This window comes from Cydia fagiglandana, chromosome 24 (assembly GCF_963556715.1).
Source record: "Cydia fagiglandana chromosome 24, ilCydFagi1.1, whole genome shotgun sequence".
Classification (NCBI taxonomy): Eukaryota; Metazoa; Arthropoda; class Insecta; order Lepidoptera; family Tortricidae; genus Cydia; species Cydia fagiglandana.
The window spans coordinates 6,250,560-6,270,472 of record NC_085955.1 but is presented as its reverse complement, the minus strand read 5'-3'; the positions used below and the strand labels follow the sequence as shown (position 1 = coordinate 6,270,472).

Here is a 19,913-nt window from a genome sequence, read left to right as displayed (position 1 = left end):
TCTAATGCTAAAAAAACGAACTATAATCGTACGGCGTATCTCGCGCACTGTATCTGTTAATGTATAAAGTAACTCACCCTCGCCCAGTCGTAATCCATGGGCACCTTCGGAGGTTCCTCCTCCTCCTTAACAATAATCTTTCCCTCCTGCACCAGCTTCTGGTACACCTGCCGGACAGCGGTGCCCAAACTGTCGAAACTCTCAGGTACGGTGACGCCATAGGACTTGAGGCCCTGGTTCTTGGCGAAGGCCTTCTCGAGCGCCGAGCCGGCGAGGGAACCGGCGTGCCCGAATTGGACCTCGGAGGTGAACATGTCTGGAAAAATAAGTTACGTTAGCTGGAGGAAGTGTAAAAGAGGCGTGATTATATGTATATATGTACACCCAAGGCCAAAAAAGTATGGAAACAACGTTGTTTTCTTTAATGTCTCATGTATCTATCTTTGTTGTATATTTGTATCCTAAAATTTGCATTGGGCAACCCCAAAATATTAAAAATTCCCGCTACATATCAAAATATCCTAAAATATTGTCAAAAAGATAAAAAAGTTAGGACAAAGATGATAGTTCAGGCAGGCGTGGCTCACTCCGCGATTTCGTCGCTTTGCTACAGGTAGCTAAAAGTACATCCGTTCGACCCCAATTTTGGGGTTTGCCATAAGTCGCGCGTGGCGCTGTCGCCACCTAACGGCCATATCTGTGCTGATCGTGACAGACGCGTTTTGTTAGAGAGTGAGTCTTCTGTACAGTCAACTGTAAAAATATGGGTGTAGACAACTTACTCAAAAATATGTCCCATAGTTCTTAATTCACTGACATAAGAGTTATGGGACATATTTTTGAAATTATTTGTACACCCATATTTTTACCGTTGACTGTACCTAGTACTATTATTTATTCTGTGGTTGAGGACAGTCTTTTCAAAAGGGTTTATTTCTCTATAGACACCATACAAAAATCCTCCTCTCTATCATAGCCAGCATTTGAGTAATTTGCTATTCAAATGTTCTGTTATTAACTTTACCATATTGTTTTCAAATCGTCAATGAATAATATAAAATCAAACTTTTCTATCAAAGTATAAGCCTGTTTCCATACTGCTGGCCTTGGGTGTATGTATGTATGTATGTATGCATATCAGGTGAACTTTTTGGTTTGGGCTGACGGAGAGAAAGAGGTCGTCTAATATAGGAGTTAAGTTTACCTGAGCATGTGCCGATGCACCAGGCGACCATGGGTTTCTTGATGCGGCCCTCCTTGATGGCGCGGCACACGTGATATTCCTCCACACCGCCCACTTCTCCGAGCAGCACCAACATTTTCACGTTAGGGTCGGCTTCGAATCTGTTGAGAAAAGTTACAAATTAGCAAAGACATATGTAACTTCGTATAAGATGAATAAAGTCTAAGGAAAAAACATGCCTCGGAAATCAAGAAATAGTACATTGTAGGAGAGGACGGAAAACCGCTAAAAGATGGACGAGTGAGTTCGAGGGCCGACACGCTAGTGGAGGCCCTCGATTAATACGAGTCCATCTTTAGCGTTTCCGGCCGAGGCATTACATAGTGCTTTTCACGACTACTGCGAGGAAATAAGAAAACATTTACATAACTATAAGTACTAGCCCGCGATTTCTCTGGTAGCAAATTACTAGCCACTGCCTGTACTGTCTCTTGAATTTCGGTAGGCGTCAGCGTAAGAATATTATTTTCTTCACTAGAAGAACTCATTTTTATAGCGAGCGTAGATACGCGTTTCTTATATTTTTTAGTCAAACACAATATACACTATCCAATTCAGTAAGTATTTTCAGATCCCGCCTTTTTTACCACTTTTAAGAGGCGTTTTTCTGTTATTTGCTTCAAACCGACTCTAAAATTAGAAGCGTTTTTGCTAAAAAAACCACAAACAGCTACAAAAGTCAAAAACGCCTTAAGCGTGAACTGAATGGATAATTGTTAAAAAAAAATGAAGTGAATGGTTTTGTCATTTCTTTTTTTTTAAACAAGAAATTGGTTCTATAAATAACCTAATTTTATTTTTGAAGGAAAAAGTTGCGCAAAAAAGACCTTTTATTGTTTTTTATGTTTTAAATGATACTCATTGCTGTAGCGAACTGTCACCAATGACAGATGATGATAACAATGAAACATTGTAGTAGTGGTGGTTCAGGTGCTACAGCTATTGCCTACTTTCCAGCTTGGTTTTAGACCATCTATTGCTACATTTCCGAACAGTGGCGTGAAAAAGTCATTCTCGGATAGATGCCGCACTCACCTTTAGCCTATCCTCGGCTAGATATGGCGTGACGACACCGTTTCATATTTAACAATTTTAACACATAGATATCAGTGAATGAACATGGATCAAAATGATATAAAAATAATAAAATCATTTGTCCATATATATATACATTTTTTCGATAATTTTATACGTTTTCATTTTGAGTTTTAGTCGTGTGTCGATAGATGGCGGTAAATGTACAGTGACTACAAAATTTCCAATGACAGGACCCCTCTATACTATCTATTCTTTTTGAAATTAGTTATATTCTACTATAGTCCGTATCAGACATGGGCATTAACAAAAGAACACACGAAAAGACTAGAAACAACACAACATAACATCGAAAGAAGTATGCTGAACATAAGGAGAATAGATCGTATCAACCTAAAGACCATACGTAGAAGAACACGTGTCAAAGACGTTTCACATACTATCAAAAAATCCAAATGGAAGTGGGCAGGACACATACTTCGATGCAAGGAAGACAAATGGGCCAAAGAAGTGACTGATTGGTATCCTAGGGAAGGAGGCAGAAAAAACCACAGACCTCTACGAAGATGGGAAGATGACTTCATTGTTATAGCTGGTGCCACTTGGCGAAGGAAAGCCCATGATCGGGAACTTTGGAGGTACTTGGGGGAGGCCTATGCTGGAAAGCAAAACAATCTTGACTCCGATGTCTGATAGCGCAAATATTGTAATAGTTCTATATATTTTATTTTTAAGTAAGATGTTATATTTTGTAAAACTAGTAAGATTGTTAAATAAAGGCTAATTGAAATTGAAATAGTCTGTATCTTTAGGTATCAGCCTTTTATCGCCTACTGCTGAGCATAGGCCTCTCTTTGAGTACGCCACTTATCCCGGACCTGAGCCAATCTCATCCAGAAGGGACCCGCAATCTTCCGAATGTCGACCACCCAACGAATCAACGGACCCCAGGCACTCCTTTCGTCAGGCGTGGCTCACTCCGCGATTTCGTCGCTTTGCTACAGGTAGCTAAAAGTACATCCGTTCGGCCCTAATTTTGGGGTTTGCCATAAGCCGCGCGTGGCGCTGTTGCCACCTAGCGGCCATATCTGTGCTGATCGTAACAGACGCATTTTGTTAGGGAGTGAGTCTTCTGTACCTAGTACTATTATTTATTCTGTGCTTTCGTCTGTAATCGGCCACCATTCCGTTAACATTTTGGCCCACCTGCCATCACTGCCTGGCAGCATGTCCCGCCCAGCTCCATTTAAGTTTGGTGATGACGTATCCGACGTCTTGCACCTTGGTGCGGCGTCGGATCTCGACATTCCTCGCTCGGTTTTGAAGTTTGATGCCTAGCATGATGCGCTCCATGGCTCTCTGTGCCGCTCGGATTTATGCACTGCCTCCCTATAGTTCGTTTTTTTAGCATTAGAAAGAACTTGCAAGAAGGTAAGCGATCTTGACATGTCTTTTAATAGAAAAATGCTTTTTAAAAATCAAAAACACTTATGAAAGCAGAAGAGTATAAATGATCGTATTAGATTCATAATTGTTACATATTTGCCGCAACTTATTTTTAAAATGTGTTTTTCAATTAAAAGACACATCAAGATTGATATTATTTCTAATGCTAAAAAAAACGAACTATAGTGAGCGTCCATGTTTCGGATGGTTAAATTTAGGAGTTGTTACCTCAACAGATGGTCGATGAAGGTGGTGCCAGGGTAGCGGTCTCCACCAATAGCGACGCCCTCGCAGACGCCGTCAGCTTCTTTGGAGATGATGTTGTTCAGCTCGTTGCTCATACCGCCTGAACGGGACACGTACGCCACACTGCAACAAAATTAAAATTTATATGTGTGATTACATCAGCGGTACTCAACCTGCGGCCCGCTTATTTAGGTGGCCCACCTGGCCCTGGTATAGACACATAACTTTGCCACCTTTTAGCAAATTCATCTTGCGGCCCAGGGCTACAAGGCAAAACCGTATACGTGGCTCTTATTTAAAAATAAAACCGGACAAGTGCGAGTCGGACTCACCCACCAAGGGTTCCGTACTTTTTAGTATTTGTTGTTTTAGCGGCAACAGAAATACATCATCTCTAAAAGATTTACCTAACTGAAATTTCTATCAATTTTTTTTGGATCACTGTAGCTGACACATTGATTGTTAATTGAACTATCAACTCTATGTCCACGTGAATAGAATCCAAGTTGGAATGGTACTGACCTGCCGGGCCTGTAGAGCTTGCTGTCGACGATGTTGTCGATCATGCCGGCCGTGTTGCCGATCTTGAAGCAGCCGGGCTTGATGCCGCCGACGGTGGCCGGCCCGATGATGTTCACCTGCGAACAAGTACAATGCATTACGCATATTTTGATGAATCCGGTCCCGCGGAGGCGATATAATTAAAATTCGATTCTAAATTTAAAACCTTAAAGTGCCGGATTTATAATTTATATCCGACAAAAAATTTTTGGAAAATATCGAGGTCGTCAATTTTTTTTGATATAGAAGGCAAACGAGCAGACGGATCACCTGATGGTAAGCGATTACCGCCGCCCATGGATACCCGCAACACCAGAAGGATTGCAACTGCGTTGCCGGCTTATAGTTCGTTTTTTTTAGCATTAGAAAAAAGGTAAACAATCTTGATGTGTCTTTTAAATGAAAAACACGTTTTAAAAATAAGTCATGGCAAATATGTAACAATTATGAATCTAATACGATCATTTATATTCTTCTGCTTTCATAAGTAATAGGTTTCGATTTTTAAAAAGCGTTTTTCAATTAAAAGACATGTCAAGATCGCTTACCTTCTTGCAAGTTCTTTCTAAGGGGTCATCCATTAATTACATCACACGTTTAGGGGGGGGGGGTTCAAGAAAATGTGACATGTTGTGACAAGGGGGAGAGGGGGTCACAAACTTTGTGACGTCACTTTAACTTCATCAGTAACCAAAATTTTATTTTAATCATTTTAATTACTTTACAGTTCAAAAACAAGTTTTTGGAACGATAATCGTTTTTATTAGTTTAATTTTTTTCATAATCAGTTTTGGGTTATAAATTTACTAATGTTATGACAAAAAATAATAATACTTAAATCGATTTTCCGATTTCTCTGAAAAAATGTGACGTCACACCAGGGGGGGAGGGGTTTGCCAAATGTGACCAAGTGTGACAATGGGGGGAGGGGTCAAAAAACCTTGAAATTCGTGTGACGTAATTAATGGATGACCCCTTAATGCTAAAAAAACGAACTATAAGGCTCCGTCACACAGGCGCATTTTACGGTCGGCGCGTGAGCGGGGCGCGTGAGCGGGGCGCGCCGCTTTTACATATAAAACGCTCACGCCCCGCCCGGAAAACGCGCCTGTGTGACGGAACCTTTAAAATGCTTAAACATGGCAACAATTTAGTATGGAAGTTTTTTAGTACTATTTTATTTATTTATTTGTTTTTATCAATAAAGTACATTTATACTATTTTATGACTTTATTTAGAAAATGTTAGCTCTATGGGATCGAACTATCAGTCCTCTTTCTAATGCTAAAAAACGAACTTTAATAAAAAGATTGCCCACAAGTCGACTAACTAGAAGGTGGTTACAAGTTCTAGTATTAAACTTACGCCTCTCGCGTCGGCAAGCTTGATGATCTTCCTGGTCATGTTCTCCGGGATGCCTTCAGCGATGATCACCACCGTGTTGATCTGGGGGTGCTGCATAGCCTGCTCAACAAAAAACAGAACAGTTGTAACGCGAATTCTCTCCAAAACATCAATAAGCTATGTTTATTGTTTACTTCGAAATTGAGGACTACTAGCGCCATCTAGTAGGCTCCATGTGAACTAACCATAGCTTATTGATGTTTTGGAGAAAATTACAGTGTCATCTTTAGCTGATGATTTTTTGACATATTCAGACAATAATTCAATCAGTAAATAAGTTATGGCAAAAATTAAATTCTTGGTACAAGCTTTTTCGCTGACTGTAGTTTTCCACAGACAACTAATACTCATCGAGACAATTCTAACAACTCCAAACACAATTGGTTTGCGTTGTTTTATCACAGAGTTCCCATGGCCACCTCCTCCCTCCATCATTATTCATCAGCTCCATGTCATAATATTGCATTGTCATCCGATTTACATGCTAAATTTAAGCACAATCGAAAATCGGGAAGAGGGTCAAATTTAGCTTCCAAGATTTGACCCACACTAACAAAGCTACGTACTATTCGTACTATTTAACTAACAGGGCAAGTTACATAAAAGCTTGTAGAAATACTTTGAGCCTAACCTGCCAATACATAGTTTTAGAAATAAAATATCTAATTATTTCAGGAAGCGTGCCTTCTACTCTGTGACCGAATATTTAAACTGTAATATTCACATGAATAACTTTGCATAATGTTAAATAGGCTATTGAAGGGAAATTTTATAATTATTTTGATTAACAACAATTGCTTTTATATTAATTTCTATTTATTGTAATGTATTGTACTTAATTTAAGTATTCGATTGCCTGTAACGACATACCATGTAATGCACATATTACTTTATGGTGAATAAATGAAAATGAAATGAAAAATCCCTGTGTATTCTCCTATCCTTCTCAAAAATAACTGTAAATCTAAGAATTAATATCACAAAGCTTGCACGATTAAATCACCGACTAATAAATAACAGATCACGGTGTAAGTAAATCGTCTAAAGACGGGAAGGTACTGAGACTCACGTAATCCATATATATATCGGCGGCCGATCGTAAGATCAGGCATATCGTGAAATTCCTAGGCATATCGTGAAACGTGAAAATCTTTGACTCGTTCCCTGAGTCGACGGAGCCCCGCGCGGGGCTCCTATTTCTGGGCAGTTTGCCCTTCGGGCCTCCTGCCTATATATTGGTTTAATGTGACTATCGTCAAAACATTACACAGGAACATTACGATCTGCCTGATCTTACGATCGGCCGCCGACATATATATTACCTGCATGGTGCTGTCATAGGCCGAACGGAGCGAAGCGAAGTTGACAAGCACGGTCGCCTCCTGGTGCTTGCGCATAGCCACGTCCATGTCAGAGAACACTGAAACAAGCACGCAATTATTATTAAAACGTAATTATGGACTATTACAGTAGTTTGTGCAACTGATACATAATGAGTGTGATCCTATTATGTATGAAACTCGCTTTGCTCGTTTCATAAAACCAGATTTTGATTTTCAGGCGTAATTTTGCACAGGTGCATACATTTTTTCTACGCCATCGAAAATAGCAGTTTTACACGTCGTGTGTTTTCTTTACAAATAAAAAAAACTGTGGCGTAAACTTATATGAAAATTTTGAACGGAAAGAAACGAAAAAAGAACGAACGAAAAAACGAAAATTTAGAATTATTGTAGTGACTATTAGTGATTGACATTGACATTGTACAATGATTATTGTAGTGGTTTGATTATTATATAAATAATTATTTCATGAAAAATGCAATTAAAAAAGTTGGGTCAAAAAATCGAAAGCTTGTGTGATGTAATTAATGGACGACCCCTAGTGTTACTCCTACTATAGTTCGTTTTTTTAGCATTAGAAAGAACTTGCAAGAAGGTAAGCGATCTTGACATGTCTTTTAATTGAAAAACGCTTTTTAAAAATCAATAACTATTACTTATGAAAGCAGAAGAATATAAATGATCGTATTAGATTCATAATTGTTACATATTTGCCGTAACTTTTTTTTTAAAATGTGCTTTTCAATAAAAAAAAGGAACTGTAGGGATTTTCAAATAACAAACAACTAACCAGGAATGAAGACCTCCTTGTTGCCGAAGTAGTACTTCTGTTTGTGGTCGGCGGTGAACGGGTACACTATAGCCACGACGGACGGCTCCGCGCGCCGGCAGATGTAGTCGAAGTCCAACATGCCCTGCGGAACAACATTATTTAGTTTCCCCTATATGTTGCAGTGGCTTCGGCAAATACTGACGCTAAGCGGACCCTTAGCGATCTGTTGCAAGGAAGGTGATGACTTTTAGGCAGGCCCACTTGCAACATCCCACCAACACGGGGTTAAGTTAACCCGTTCAACCGTTAACCCAGTGTCTTGGTAACCATGGTAACTCCAGGATTTACCGGTTAACCCCGGGTTGTGAATGGTGCAAATGGCCCTAAATATCTCCATTTTTCACGAGTACATTGTACAATTTGGGTTAAATATCGAATGATATATACTAATCTTACACTTGAATGCACTTGGACTTTATGGTACAATCATTTAATATAGTTTTTCAGCAGTTAAGCAGTTTTTTGAACCCCTGTCGATTAATACTGTAGTAAAGATGTAAGTTTTGTCGTTTTCCATATAAACATGCAGGCAAGTTCTTACAAATGTTCTGCCAGATACAAATAAAGTGCATAATTATATTATTATGCACTTTATCTGTATCTGGCATTTTATTCATGGAAACGTACGAACGTGTCTTGCTATTTCAGTCAGTCTCGGTACAAAAAGTACTGAGGTTGACTGAAGTAGCATGACAAATACGAACGTTTCCGAGAAACAATTATGCACTGCGTCTGAGTTGATAAACTTGCAGGAATTGATACTAAAAAATGGATGTACTAATTTCTAGTATCGTACGAAAACACTTAAATTGTTTTAAGTCACATGGTATTAAGTCATTCTGTTTAGTTACCTGGATGGCGCGGTTCTGCATGCCCCAGATGATGGCTTTGGTGCGGTCACTGAAGAGGGGCTTGGCTGTGGAGAGCGGCTGACCCAACTCTCCTCGGGTGGGCGATTGTTCACATTAGGTCTAGTATAGCTAACAACCCTGTATAGTTACCTGGATGGCGCGGTTCTGCATGCCCCAGATGATGGCTTTGGTGCGGTCACTGAAGAGGGGCTTGGCAGTGGAGAGCGGCTGACCCAACTCTCCTCGGGTGGGCGATTGAGAGCACACCAGGTCCAACAGCTTGTGCGTCAGCTCGGGGAGCTCGATCTTGGGCTTGGGCTGCGGATAGGACATAACTTTAATTACAAATACATATTGGATATAAATAAGAGTACTGCGATCCCAAAAAAATGTATTCGTGCAATTTGTGGTATTAGTCCTCTCGAGTCATGTAAGCCGATGTTTCTCAAGCTTAAAGTCCTGCCATTTCCTTGCCTGTATGTTTTTGAAGTAGCCAAATTTGTTAAACAACACTCTGAATTATTTATTACAGCTAGTGACATATACCCTAGATATACTAGAAATGGTGAACGACTTGTAGTTGGAAGGCAAAAAAAAACTGCTATTTTTAACAAAAACTGCCCTGCTATGTGTGTAGAAATATTTAATAAGTTGCCACCTGACATCAAATGCTTGTCAATGAATAAATTTAAGAAAACCCTACACGAGTGGCTGTTAAATAAAATGTTTTATTCACTTCGCGATTATTTCAATGATATAATGTAGTACATAATGTAATAAATATTTAGCTTAAGAAATACAATAAATATTTGCATGCTGTTTGTGGACGGTTGAATTAGGAGGAACTTTATGTATATATAACAACTGTAATCTGACCCTATTCACGCAAATAAATAATTTATGATTTAATATCACATCAATTAGGATAACATTTATAGGGGTCGTGGGTAGACCCACGACCGACAAAAGTAAGTAAATAAAAGTACTTTTTTAAATATTAGGAGTAATACCAATAAATAAATTGTCTTAGAGTGATGATTTACAAAAAGCAATTTACTATTTTACAAACAAATTATTGCAGTGGCAACATTGTCTTAGTTTTTACAAGCTTTTATTTACTTTCACCTGACCGATGTCTGTAATCAAATCTTGCAAGTTAAATTTGATCCACTTCCCGGTTTCCGATTGAGCTGAAATTTTGCATGCATGTATAAATCTGACGACAATGCAATATTATGGTACCATCGGACTGATCTGATGATGGAGACAGGAGGTGGCCATAGGAACTCTGTGATGAAACAACGCAACCTAATTGTGTTAGGGGTTTTTAGAATTGTCGCGATGAGTATTAGTTGTCTGTCGTAAGAAAAGTAGTCAGCGATAAAAGCTTGTACTAAAAATGAAATTTTTGCCAAAAACTTGTTTTGGTCTTGAACTACGTTTTTCAGTTTAGTTTAGCAATAGAAAATGTTAAACTTACGCAGGGTGTAGGTTTGGGCAGCTGCTTAGGCGCGTAGTCCAGCTGGTGCTCCTTGGGGATGGGCGATTGGCCCAGCGCCAGGCCAACGATGGACGTCATGTTGGCTTCCGGCCCGAACACGTACAGGGGAATGCGAAGCCGGTGGCCTACTTCACGCATTTGCCTGATGGAAAAAAGGTTTATTAGTAAGTATGTACTATTTATTTGTGAAACACAGGTTTTATACAGATGCCAGTGAGTTGATACAGTAATCTGTAATCTACCATATAGGTGTACAAATATTTAATCTTCTTATATCTAACTTATTATCTAGATAGTTAATGAAATACATAGCAGAGATTGTTAGAACAGTGATCTAAGGAACTGGGTCAAGTCCTGTGTTGGTTTGGTAGCACTTGTCGATACCCGGACTAAGGGAAACCCAAAAGCAGGGTTATAATTTTAACATGTATAAAGTGGGTATGTTCGTGTTTGGTATTTGCCAACAGTAAAATGAAATTACACAGCCGCTCAAAATCGGGTATTGACTGATTAGTCCCGGCCCTAGTAGAAACATTTTTCAAGAAGGATCTATACGATAAAAATCCTGAGTTCTAATTTGTCAAACAACTTGTTCACAACACAATTCAATTTGCACGCATTTGTATTATCATTTAAAGAAGAATTCTGCTTTTCAAATATTCATTAACAAATGTAATGCTCACCTAAGACCCTCCTGGTAGTTGGGGCCGCCCCTCCTCACGAAGATGGTGATGTTGTACTGTATGAGAGCGTCTTTGTAGGTGTCGATGGCGGTGATGATGCCGCGGAACGTGTCCGCCACGTTCGTGAAGTTGGCGATACCGCCGCCAATGATCAGGACCTGAAAAAATTATAAAAAAGGGTTAATAAGAACTTTAAGGAGTATTTTTATTGTCAACCGAAGTTGACGTCGACTATTTTGTTTTGCCTGATTAGTTGCCTGAATATAAAGTATTTCATTTCATTTGCATCGTCGGAATAATATATAATTCATCTGTTTTTTATTGAGTAAATTATTATTTTTTGGATATGTCGGCGGCCGATCGTAAGATCAGGCATATCGTGAAACGTGAACATCTTTGACTTGTTCCCTGAGTCGACGTAGCCCCGCTGTAGCGGGGCTCCTATTTCTGGGCAGTTTGCCCTTCGGGCATCTGAAGCAACCTAACGAACCTATCCTACCTATATATTGGTTTAATGTGACTATCGTCAAATCATTACACAGGAACATTACAATCTGCCTGATCTTACGATCGGCCGCCGACAGATACAAAACCAATTAAGTAAAATATTAAGAAATTAACTATGAAACAATAAAAATGAGTGAACGATAATCTTAGAGTATTTAGTAACTGGAGATGTCATCGCTGTTATTTTCTTTACGAAACAGTCTGCCGATTTTTGCGGGGGAGAGGACATCAAACGTAATAAGCTATTTCTACATGATTTGTACGTAACGTAGAAATAGCCACGTCAGTCCACACAAAAGTTTGCACAATTGTGCAAGTTTTTCGGCAGAGGGGTAAGCTCTCAATGGCCACTCCAGATATTAAATGCTCTAAGACGGTAACGTTACCACTTGACTGAGGGTTTGGTGCATCTGAACCGGTGGTATTCCACTGGACCAATTTCTTTGTGTATTGCGTCTCACATTTTGTTTAATGAAAGAGACGCAATTATGACATTGGACAAAGAAACTGGACAGGTGGAATACCATCCTAAGACTATGTTCTACCCAGAAGTAGGTTCGTACCTTCCCGTTGGGGTGCTTCTCGCGGCACATGAGGCTGAAGATGGTCTTGGCATAGTCCGCCGTCTGCGACTCCGTGGGCGCGCCCGAGTACTCGCCGTAGTTGGCCAGCTCGGCGGCGCCGCCTGCAAACATAATAGTACATTATTGTCGAGGCTCGGAAGTAGCTACTTGCAGGCTGAGGATTCGTTTTAAACGGACGACCTTGGGAGTATATATATACCTTATATAGTGCTTTTCTCAAAAATGGTGCAAGAAATATAAATATCATAGAAATATTTTACAAAAGCAACGTTCTTGCATATATATTTTGACAGAAATAAGCCCATGCCGCCTTTTTATTTTTTTAATAAAAAAATAGAATTTAATTTTTCTGCCAAAAATACGCCAACCTATTTGAGACATCTAAATAGTCGCGGTACTAATCATCTGTTTGGCTGTTTAATGGGCCTGTGCCTTCATTTGATATGGTCATTTCAACTTTTAAAAAGTTTGGAACTCGACAAATAATGGAATTTATATGCAACATTGCAGTCCCAAATTCGAGACTGCAATGTTTTTAACTTTTTAATTTTTGACTTACCATAAACTACGCGTTTCGCGACCTATTTTTTAGACGGCAAAGTCGACTTTGCCGTCCATTTTTGAGAAAACAGATGTTACTTACTGATTCAATTCATCGAATCCCAAAGAGTAAAGTACAATTCTAAATATTTAACTGGCCCATAACGTACCATTAGGTTTTGAGGGAATAAAAACAAAACAATAGGTAGTTACTATACAAAAGGGATAGTACTTGTGGCGTAGCAATAAAGTGAGTAACTTTTAGACCTAGGATTGTTGATTCAAAGCCTATTAATGAGTCATTTAAAATTTATAAACGGATTACATTTGTAACATCAAATACATTAATAATACATTTGATTTGATTTGTTTTATAATACATCAGAAGGAAACTGGATTAAACCAAATAGGCATTTGGTTGATATCCTATACCGTCTAGGTTGGAAGGTCGCTGTTATGGTGCTAGCACTGATGTTATATACTATACAGACATTCTAGTTTATCAATGATACAAACATAGACTATTATATCATGTATCGGTCCTAGAATGTTCTCTTCAATAAAGTCCTATAATTTATCATTAAAAGTCAATTTATTCATACCACTACTGTCGCTTTTGTTAAAACTAACCTGATCTAATTCTTAGGATAAGGTACCTAATCAAAAGTGTATCGCACTTCCCTATAAAATGCGACCAAATAAGGCTGGCAGGGAATTTGACACCATTTCTGGTAGTAAATATAGGTGAGAATGGTGTCACGTCACGTACCCAGCTCGCAGATGGTGTCGGTGTAGACGACGGAGGCGCCGCCGCCCGCCACCATGGTCCAGATGCGCCCAGACTTGTTCAGTATCGTCAACTGGAAACAATAACAATTCAATTTTAAAACAGTTACGAAAATAATCAATAAAAGTATCATAACTTGAGAGCGGACTATTCCTCAACAAACTGCCCCGTTTGGCGAAAATATGGTAACCTAGAACGTGAGCCCTTTATAATACTCTTATAAATAAAAGCTCAGACTCAATTTAGGTTGAGTCCTATAGTTCGTTTTTTTTAGCATTAGAAATAAGGTAAACAATCTTGATGTGTCTTTTAATTGAAAAACACATTTTAAAAATAAGTTACGGCAAATATGTAACAATTATGAATCTAATACGATTATTTATATTCTTCTGCTTTCATAAGTAATAGTTACTGATTTTTAAAAAGCGTTTTTCAATTAAAAGACATGTCAAGATCGCTTACCTTCTTTCAAGTTCTTTCTAATGCTAAGAAAAACGAACTATAATGTTGCATGTGAATTACTTTTCCTTACACCATTTTTGAGAGACGAGCTAGAGTTATATTATGATGAATGAATCAGCTGGAGGCGAATCTGGTATACTTAACCAAAAATTTGCATTTCCCTTCTTTGATAATAATGTGACCTTGACTTTCAACTGACTGAATAGACCGACGTTAAGTTAAATATGTTGGGAGGAGAGCACTGACCCTAAACTGCATAACGTAATTCAAGACCAAAAAAAGTAAGACAATGTTGCCACTTTTTGCTAGCACGTCTTGTATTTATGTAAAAATAAGTAAATAAAATTACTTTTTTTTTAAATCGTTTTTACTCCTAAAATTACTAATAAATAAATTATCTTAGCGTGATTATTTATCAAAAGGAATTTACTATTTTACAAACAAATTATTGCAGTGGCAACATTGTCTTACTTTTTTTGGTCTTGAAATACGTTTTGCAGTTTAGATGTGGGTAGTTCAAAAAGATCACCTTAAGACTGGCGCCACTCTTGGCATCCAAGTCCGCGATATGGGCCTCCTCGGGGTACGCGTCGCGGCCGAAGGGCGGGGGGAAGGTGACGGCGCCCCAGTTCTTGGCGCAGATGAAGTCCGCCGTCTGGTCCAGCTTGGCCGCCAAGTCCAGGAGGTAGATGCGCTCGTTGGTCACCACGATGGGGTTGATCTCCATGTACGTGAAGTATAAGTCAACGTACACGCGGTAGAGGGACAGGATGAAGGTTGTCAGTATTCTGGAAAAAGTAATATACATTTTGAAATAAATCAAACTTTCATATTAATCTTTGAACGGCCTTTAACTACGAAGCAGAAGGTCCCGGGTTCCAATCCAGATAAGGCGTCGTCCAAATATTACATCACACATAATTTCGATTTTGGACCCTCCTTGTCACGCTTTTTCCTAGGGTCTCTATTGCTTCCCATAAAATTTTAAGTATATTGTTGATCTGCATTTTCGTTAGTCATAATTTGGTTTTTTCAGAAACGCGTAACTTTTCAGGATTGCCATAAAACAAACCTAACCTACAATACAATACAATGAAATAGGTTAGGTTAGCCTTTCGTTTACCTTGTTTAGTATAATTAGGTTACCTTCTAGTGGAGGCGGACTTGATGTTTTTGAGCAGAGTCCTGTCGATATCCTCTCCAGTGGGGAATGTGTCTACTGCTACCTGGAATCCAATACAAAATCATATAAGCGCATTGACATGTATCTAAGGACGGGCATGACGGGCAATAAGAATGGGGCCAGTACAGCGGTGACACGCACACCAATTCGAGCCAATCGTGCTGTCTAACGCCAGAACGCGATTGGTTGATGAGTTCGCATCACGCGCGTGATTGGTCGCAACTAGTTGCGTCAGCCTGCACGATTGGCTTGATTTCGTGAGTGACACCGCTGAACTAGCACCATTCACTGTGACAAGGTATGAAATAGGTCATGATCAGTCGTTCCCTCAATGCTGAGGATCGTGACATTATGTCCTAATGTTGCTGACCAGTCACTTCCATAGGCTTCTGTCACCCACTATATGCACGGCTTCCTGCAGATGTAGATGCAACGGTGTAGTAACTTGTAGTAGTAGTAGTAATCACTTTATTGCACACAACACAGGTTTACATAATATTTACAAAAATAAAGGTACAAAGGCGAACTTATACTAACTATACTGTTGCTTAGGTAACTTGTGTGCTCCATCTAGCGGGTGGTCTGCCGCGAGTCCTCTGGCCCGTCATAGTCGCCTTTTCTAGGCTATCCGGAGAACGTCGAGAGAGATGACCGAAATATGCAAGGATGCGGTCTTGACATATGGCCGACAGCCGGCGGTTTAATTGATATATGGATTTACCTCGAGCCTGACGGCCAAAGCGTCAACATCGCCGACATCCACGCCTCCCTGGTGGTGGAACAGGATGGTGTCCGTCCGTCTGCCCGACTGTATGCAAATGTACATCTCCTCATTCTGAAATATAACAACAAGCCGTTTAAAAATATGCAAACATCTCAGGGCAGGAAAATTAGTTTGAGCTGTCATAGCCTCGTAATACTCTGGGCAATTTATGTGCTTTTGAATTTGGAATATTTGTAAATATTTGTTTGTACACCTGTAAAGGTAGAGTCTTGGTGAGTCTATAAAATATTGTTACAATAGTAATTACTGGCAATGTAACCCATTTCTCACAAACAATAAAGATTATCATTATGAACTTTCTTTATGTTTAGAGGCAGACCGAGATAAGTCTGCTACGATTTTGATAGCACACGCAGTGAAAGTGTTATTTTAAACGTCAAACTTCTATGAAATTGTGACGTGTAAAATAACAATTGCACTACGTGTGCTATCAAAGTCGCTGCAGACTTACCTCGGTCTGACTCTATAAGAGTTCAAAAGGGGAATTTAATTTGTACCAGTACGTGTACGTGGGGACACTGACATGAACTTATATCGACTGTTTTTGATCAATTCAACCACATTGACATTGGAATTACATTTGACTATATATATCGTACATAGACTAGGAATCCTCTAGACCGAGCATAGTCGCGCTACCCCCTCTGCCACGCATACGGTAATTTTACTCCATGTTCGAGTCGAAAGTGTCTTTGTGTGACGTCCGTGTCTATCACCTCGTCCCGCGCACCCCCGCATTTTGGCATCATCGGTTGCATGAAATAATTGCTCTAAACTCGGTCTAGAGGATTCCTAGTCTATGATATAGTAAGTAATCATATAATCGATTCTCGCGCGTTAGCGATCGGACGTGTGTGCTAAATTATTTCTTGCATTTAAATTCGTGTGCAAAAATATTGTCCCAGATTTCGACGTTCGATCTATGGCACGTACTTATACAATCACTTATTTTTATTTGGTAATTATGCTAGCGTAGTATCTAACCAGTTTGGTGAAATGGGAGATAACAGCCAGAGCCCTTTTGGGCGAAGCTCAAAAATCCAGCGAAGCCCTACGTCGGCACCTGCACCGTCGCCCAGGACTAAGGAGATACCACTTGAAAATGAGCATATCCCGACCACTCCTGAAATTGTGAACTGGATGAGTCAGATCGAGCAATCACTGAATGAGATATGCAATATTTCTACGGAAGGAAAACTGAACTCCGACCAAAAGCTGAGAGTTAGCAACCTTTGCCGTAAAGTCACAAATGGAGTCTCTAGTATGGCCGTCCTTTACCAGGCGCTTAAAAAAGTAGCATACGTGAATCAAGCTGTCACGCAAGCCCTTAAAGAGAAACAGGACCTGTCAAATCAACTCCAAGCCCTTCAAGACAAAATACAGAGCACTTCCAATACCACAAATACGCCCTCTTTCGCCGACATGGTTAAAAATAGCAGTAATAACCTGATCCAGCCGAAAAACCTTAGCTCAGTGGCGATTTATCCTACAGATAAAATGAAATCCAGTGAAGAAACAAAAACTTTGGTCCAAAAAATCATAAACCCGGAAAAAATGAAATTACAAGTGCGGGCTGTACGCAAGGTCAAAAATGGTGGCGTAATCATCAGTACTGACTCCAAGGATGACATAACTAAGTTAAAGGAACAGTTTCAAAAAACTTCTGCGGAACTTACTATTGACGAGCCCCAAAAACGTAAGCCCCGAATCGTCGTTATCGGTGTACCATCGGCTCTTCAAGATCGAGAAGTTTTTAACTGCATATTTGAACAAAATTTAGCCGACAAGCTGCAGGACGTGTCCCTGGAAACTTTTTTGACCTCTATTAAGCTGAGCCACAAATCGGGAAAGAAAAATGCTGAGACCTGCAACTACGTCATCGAAGTACCAGCCTACATTCGTAAATTCCTCATTTCGCAAAACCGTGTTTTTGTTAACTGGTCATCATGCCCTGTAAGGGACTTTACCATCGTCACGAAGTGCTGGACCTGCCACCAGTACGGCCACGCCGCCAAGACCTGCAAGCAACCAGTGAAGACCTGCGGGCACTGCGGAGATCAAGGACACGCTGAAAACGAGTGCATGAAAAAAGAGGACCCTCCAAAATGCGCAACCTGCACTTACTACAAGAAGCCCAACAACCACAAAACAGGTGACCCTGATTGTCCTGCTAAGAAAATGGCCGAACAAAGGTTTATAAATTCAATTGACTATGAAGGCGCTTGCTTATGAATATGACTTTCAGATTTAATAAATGTTTTAGACAATTTTTATTTTTAATCCGAGTCAAAATTACGACGATGTAGAAAAATTACTAACGAACCCTAAATAAGTAAATAATTATTTTGTTTTTCTTGTTTCTGACGCACTAAGCTCAAAACATGTTTTTGCTACGTTGCGTTATGTAAATATGTGACATACACCACTAACCTAGATTATTATTAGTCATTATTGTCAAGTAATTGAAATTAGAATTATATAGTTTGTTTTTATATTAAGCACATAATAACATTGATTAGTAATAATTTTATAATGTAAACTTATCTAATTGATGTCTACCTAAATGCACACTTGTAAGTTTTTCCTTTTGGTAATTAATATTTTTCTACCTGAGATACAGGATTTTCCTAGTTCAGGTAGAAGTCATTGAAAAAACGTACTTTATAAGATATTCTCGACCTAATGTTAAATGTATGACTATGTTTTCTAAATAAATATATTATTATTATTATGTCTGTCTTTTACAAATTCTCGGGACCATGGGGTCCCGGGCATTTGGAAGGCGTACGTGGGGCCGAAGCCAACACGTAGAGGCCCCTTGTAATAAGATAATTTACTCTAAATGTAATGTGACACCAACCGACGATTATCCCTGTTTGCACTATAGTAGTGCACCCAAGGACAAGCCCCGGTTAGTGTAGGACTATTGCAAGAAAAGGTACAAAAAGAAACCGGGCTATTGCGTTGAGTTGTTAGTGGGCTAGTAACCGGGACTATGGAGGAGACTATGGCACCTGCCCTGCTCATATGTTAAAAAACATGAAAAAATGGGCCAGGTGGTGACTCGCCAACTCACAATATGGGTCCCCGAAAACGGCCGCTCGCACGGAGCGACAAGGGGACAACATCACGTGAGCGGTTCAGGGCGTGGAGAGGTGTGCACCGCTTTCTACCCAGTGGCTGTAAGCAGCCACTGTGCCAACTCGCGTCTTAGGCATGTTTCACTTCCGCCCTGCGAGCATATAGCTCTGACACCCCACTCTGGACGGCCGGTTAAGGCAAGCCAGAGGTGAGAGTCCTGCGGCCCCTGCTCAGTGTTCACTCCAGCCGGCCAATGAAGGCAAGCTGGAGAGAGGGGCCTGACCGACTCTCGGGGGTATGGGACCCAAGGGACGTCACTTCCCATTCAGCTCGCCACAAGCTGCCCTGGGGGTTTATTATTATTATTATTATTTGTATGTCTTTGCCATATCTCGGGACCATGCGGTCCCGGACCTTTGGGAGGCGTACGTGGGGCCGAAGCCAACAGCGCAGAGGCCCTTTAAGACACTTTAATCTAAAAGCAAGGGATACACGTGGCGGATACCATCCCCGAACGCACAATGTGATACATCCGGAGATGGTCCCCGCCAGGTGCAAAGACTATTGCAGTGCAGCACTTTTGTGCTGCGATGGGAACTAAGGTCATGGGCTATAGATTTGAAAGTTGGATGGACTGGATAAATGGGCTATGGGAGAGACTAGCGGACACCTGCCGTGACAATCAGTCTCAAAATTGTAAATGACAGGTGGTGACTCGCCAACTCATTGAGTGGGCCCCGCAATGGCCGCACGCACAGTGCGACAACAGGGCAACACTTTGGAGTGGCTGTAAGGTTGTCGAGAGGTGAGTCTGCGGTAGCCAGATCCCGGTATTCCGTT

At 40.2% G+C, this 19,913-nt stretch overlaps 1 protein-coding gene across 1 annotated transcript in view; it reads right to left on the bottom strand.

Annotated features, from left to right (window-relative positions):
• The window catches only part of LOC134676200 (ATP-citrate synthase), a 50,939-nt gene that overhangs the window by 8,079 nt on the left and 22,947 nt on the right, over positions 1 to 19,913 (bottom strand). The window contains exons 5-19 of the mRNA XM_063534529.1: positions 15,930 to 16,043; positions 15,172 to 15,251; positions 14,555 to 14,813; positions 13,546 to 13,636; positions 12,216 to 12,337; positions 11,146 to 11,303; positions 10,442 to 10,604; positions 9,112 to 9,279; positions 8,069 to 8,192; positions 7,258 to 7,355; positions 5,897 to 5,995; positions 4,493 to 4,608; positions 3,953 to 4,093; positions 1,205 to 1,344; positions 78 to 316 (exon numbers count right to left, since the gene is read on the bottom strand). Of these exons, the coding sequence (XP_063390599.1) occupies positions 78 to 316; positions 1,205 to 1,344; positions 3,953 to 4,093; positions 4,493 to 4,608; positions 5,897 to 5,995; positions 7,258 to 7,355; positions 8,069 to 8,192; positions 9,112 to 9,279; positions 10,442 to 10,604; positions 11,146 to 11,303; positions 12,216 to 12,337; positions 13,546 to 13,636; positions 14,555 to 14,813; positions 15,172 to 15,251; positions 15,930 to 16,043 (2,112 nt within the window). The remainder of the gene's footprint in view (positions 1 to 77; positions 317 to 1,204; positions 1,345 to 3,952; positions 4,094 to 4,492; positions 4,609 to 5,896; positions 5,996 to 7,257; positions 7,356 to 8,068; positions 8,193 to 9,111; positions 9,280 to 10,441; positions 10,605 to 11,145; positions 11,304 to 12,215; positions 12,338 to 13,545; positions 13,637 to 14,554; positions 14,814 to 15,171; positions 15,252 to 15,929; positions 16,044 to 19,913) is intronic.